Here is a 4,430-nt window from a genome sequence, read left to right as displayed (position 1 = left end):
TTGTTTTATTGTCATATTATTTATCATACTGGTCATAGGAGGAGAAGCGCACCTTGATTGATGCTGCGAAGTTCACAGACGAGATACGAGAGAATGATTACTTCAAGAATCTCGCCGATCGGGCGAGGAAGCGGGGGGGAGATCTGAGAGATGTTGCGTGTGAAAGAGCTGTAGGTGATGATGTTTCGATAATGAAGTAGCAGAGCGCTAACGGTTAACCGGCTATAGAAACAACTTGGAGGAGGAGGAAAGTGTTGAACATGAAACATAAAGTGTTGAACATGAAACAGCATCACGTGCAGGGTCCAGCCTGCGCCTTCCATAAATAGCGTGCCTTGGCGGCATCTCTAGCTTAGAGAATCAACGCACTTCTTTCATCTGTGTTCCGCTGTAACGTTCAACAAAAAGGAGAATTGAACACTGTCACGGGCTATGCCCGGTTTACTATGTACTGGGACTGGCGCCGGCCCCGCCCTGTGAAGCCAGGTGCTGCGAGAACGTTCTACAATAGGCGATAAAATACTTGTCACGTTATGAGACTCATTGTTAACTAAGCTTGCTTTTTTTGTATTGAAAAAGAATTGATTGTCGTTTTTTTCCATCCTGCAGAAGGGTTCATGTCATTTATCTTTAGTTTAGAAGACTTCCCAGCCACCTGATGAAATCAGGGCGGCTGGCCAGCCTCTTAATCTCCTGATATCAATGATTTTATGACATCTAGCAATTACGTCAAGTCTGCTTGTTCAATCAACAGAGGCAGCCTTATCCGACACACCCCCTTAGATGAGCTTCTTCCTAAGAACTCATCTACGACTATTTATTGCCTCTGTTAAGCTTCAGTGTCAGCACAATATTACGGCTGGGCACCCCGGGCTCGGCAATCCTGTTTGCCTCCCTTCGCACCTAGCTTCAACTCGAGGTCTTTTTCCTTGTCAGGGTTTTGAAGTCTCTCTTGCAACTGGCTTCGAGCTTCTTCCAATTTGGCTCCTATGCCAATACGGCTAATCCATAAGTCTGGTACACCAATCTGTAAGGTTCAGAGATATCATAAACAATGGGTTCTTCAGTATGAAGAAACAACAGATGCAAGCGCGTGATATCACAATACGCAAGTCTGCACAGCTGTCACGTTTTGAGAGTCATTGTTACAGAAGTATTGTTGACACACACATAAGAATTCCGTTTGCTCATTCGACTGTTGGATAAGGATGCTTCTGTGGATTAAAGAAGCAGACGTAACTCAAATGCTGGATGAATAAATGATAGATATCAGAAGTTTGGAAGGTGGCTGGGAAAGCTTCTTAATTTAAGATAAATAATACGAATCATTCTGGACAATAGAATAAGGGCAGCAAGAAATAATGAACTTGGGCACAAAAGCTTATTTGTCAGGAAGTCTCACGACGAGACTGTCGCGATGTAAATCGCTTACGGGCTCAAGCCTAGTTGCCCCTAACAACACCTTCCCCTGTAGAGGTGCACGTGATTAAGATTGCAGCACCTCCTTTTCTAGTGATAGCTTTAAGCTCTAGAAACAACAAGAACAAGAAGAACAATGATCATATGACTACTGCAGTAGCTAGTGATTACCGCCTGTGAACCGACAAGTACCTGGGAAGGGACTCATCTAAGGGGGTGTGTCGGATAATGCCTCTGTAGACTGAAGTCGCAGAGCTTGGTGTAATTGCTGGATGTCATAGCGTCGGCTATCATGACTAAACTTAGCCGAAAGTTAGATTCGGACGAAAGGAAGTTTTTTGGTATTAAAAAGAGAGCTGCAGACGGAGTCTGCAGCACTCGCAACAACAAGAATAATGATTTTATCAAGAAGCTTAGTTAATATGAGTCTCATAACGTGACAAGTATGCACGCTGCTTTAGCACGTACAGGCAAAGAGCTAAGCCAATAAATAACCGAGACTGATGGGGATACATAATGATGTGCGTGTGAAAAACATGGCCAGTTAAATTCGTTTAAACCCGTGAGATGACCATATATAACGCAAACAACTCCGCTAATCGGCCGAGAAAACCCCAGGGTCGGACAGTTGCCAAAAACAAGAAAAAGATTCCTTTCATCCCTCGAGGCATTTTCTCGTCGACCTCGCGCCGTCGTTCATCGCCAACATTGCATTCATGGCAATCCAGTGGCGCCAGCTCATGCTTGTGCATACTCGCCTTGCAGCAACCTTGTTGCCTCGCTGTATGCGTTCAACTTTCCTCTCTCCGGCCCATCGTCCGGGTAGTCAGCCATTGATGACAATGGCGTCAAGTACACTTTGCAACGGCAACTCTATCCAAGAAGTCCAAGAACCTCTATGTATTATGCCCAAGTCTGGGTTGAGTAGAGACTATATAAAAAAGGGTTATAAATAATAGTCTAGTGAAATTAACATGAAAAGGAAGCAGCCATCCCGTACACGGAGTGCAATTTCTTCCGTCCATTCAATCGCCCTTTATCCAGCGCCGCCATTGACTCGCCGCACGCAGATCAAGGCTCTGGTTTGCCCCAGCCCCAAAGTTACATATGTATGCCTAGTCGGACTTGCGGCCGCACTGCTCTTTGCACTCACTGCAGGCATCGCAGGTCCCGGAATATACGCAGTCATAGCAAAGTCCATTGACCTTGTCGCACGCGGTATACGTCCACGTCGTCTCAATGTCGTTCTGTCGATGGACGCAATGGCCCGGCTCAGCAGGTGGCGCCTCGTCAATCTTGTACGTCTTGGAGAGCATCCAGGGCTGTCTCTTGCCGTCCTCGCAGACAAAGGCGGCCTTGAACTCGCCGGGTCCGAGTTGCGCATTGTCAAACTCGACCGTGGCAATGTCATTTTTGCCCTCGGTCTTCTTCACGTAGGCCCAGGCCTTGAAGTCGGCGGCATAGGGATTGCAGGCGTCGGCCGGCCACATGCCGACCCATGGGCGGTGGCCGCCGCACTTGGGGTCCGGGGCGTAGTAGCTGATGATGGTCTTAGTGCCCGTGAGCCAGGAGTTTAGAATGACATTCTGGCTTCCGTCGGGAGGAACCTGTTGGGGGGCGGGCGAGCCGAGGACGGGCTGCAGGGCGCCCAGCGCGAGCACGGTTGCGGCTGAGAGGTACATGATGGGAGAGAGAAGGTCTGGTGGTGTTTATATGTGACGAGGTGCTTGAAGGTGAAGAGTGTCTTGGTGGTCGGTCAAGTTGAGACGTGGAGGAGGGCGGGCATCTTTATAGTATCACCTTTGCCTACTTGGCTACGGCGTAGCTATTCGGCGTGCCCGGGGGCGACTTGGCACTCGAATGTATTCCACATCATGGTCAACACGTTTTCCCGACTCGTGATGCTCTTCTGGGCTGACGAGATATCGGCAAGTGGTTGACCGGGCGAGTTTGGCCTAGGCTTGGCTGATGGCATGACTTGGTGGATCTATAGTATGTATATACTACGACGGCTATAATATCTAGCCGTTATTAATCAATTCATGCGTGACTGAGCCGTTTGTATATGGCTGGTCTAGGCCCCCGGGACATAGGCCAACCCATACCATTTGGCCGCGGCAGACGTCAACTTGAAAAGAGCATCTCGGCAAACGAGTCATGGCGGATAAGGGCTTAGAGGATGTGATGTTATCGAATGAGCAATGGTATTCCACTACCTCTGTGTTCAGCGCGTATAATTCACTCTGCGTAAGCGGCAGGGAGGAATCACGCATGCCACATTCCTCCTGCTCCTGCAAAGTCCCGATTCAGAGGCTCGAATGTGTAGTGAAAGGGACGAGCAGCCGTGGCATTGGGAAAGAAAATGGTTCATTCCCTCTTCTGTTTCCACTTTTCATTTCATAAACATGCAGCCGTGTTGACTTGCCCGCATAGCTTGGCATCTCGTATATTGGCAATATGGACCCCCTCGCAATATTATTGTATTGTCAAGTGGTGCATATTGTATTACGCAATATGGCATTGGTCCATATTGTATTGTATTGCCAAGAACCCAATATATTGGCAATATGGCAATATATCCCATTTATTGCACGTGACCCGGGCATCGTGAAATCTGACACCGTCACCACCTAAACAACCTCATGTAGGGCGTGGCACGAGTAATCCTCGGGAGGATTGACGCCACTTTGCGTCGTTTGTGGGTCTTGGTCTTGTCCAATATCATGCGGAAAAGGAACTGCCGAGTCTAGCCTCAATAATAATGAGTGGAGATCGACCCATAACATCCGGGCCGGGGTGTCAGATTTCACGATGCCCCACTTGAGTTACTACCGGGGTTAGGTCCGTTATTGAGGTCAAAATTGATGATTGTATTCATTGATGCTTGTATCTTCTGTGTGTTCTTGTCGGGCGGGGAGACTTTGTCTCCCCTCCCAGTTGCACCGCCACACGCCCACTATTGCTATAGCCGACTTTGCATTTTTAGCACCGTTTTAATTGCACACTCTCCC

At 48.3% G+C, this 4,430-nt stretch overlaps 1 protein-coding gene across 1 annotated transcript; it reads right to left on the bottom strand.

Annotated features, from left to right (window-relative positions):
• Positions 1-2,534: 2,534 nt before the first annotated feature.
• On the bottom strand, positions 2,535-3,101 carry MAA_11453 (uncharacterized protein; the record flags this gene model as incomplete). The annotated part of the gene is made up of 1 exon (XM_011413447.1): positions 2,535-3,101. The coding sequence occupies one exon, from the start codon at positions 3,099-3,101 to the stop codon at positions 2,535-2,537; it is 567 nt and encodes a 188-aa protein (XP_011411749.1).
• Between the last annotated feature and the right edge of the window lie 1,329 nt (positions 3,102-4,430).

Source organism: Metarhizium robertsii, assembly GCF_000187425.2.
Source record: "Metarhizium robertsii ARSEF 23 chromosome Unknown MAA_Scf_8, whole genome shotgun sequence".
Classification (NCBI taxonomy): domain Eukaryota; kingdom Fungi; phylum Ascomycota; class Sordariomycetes; order Hypocreales; family Clavicipitaceae; genus Metarhizium; species Metarhizium robertsii.
Note: the sequence above shows the minus strand (reverse complement) of the source record. Positions and strands in the feature narration are given on the sequence as shown.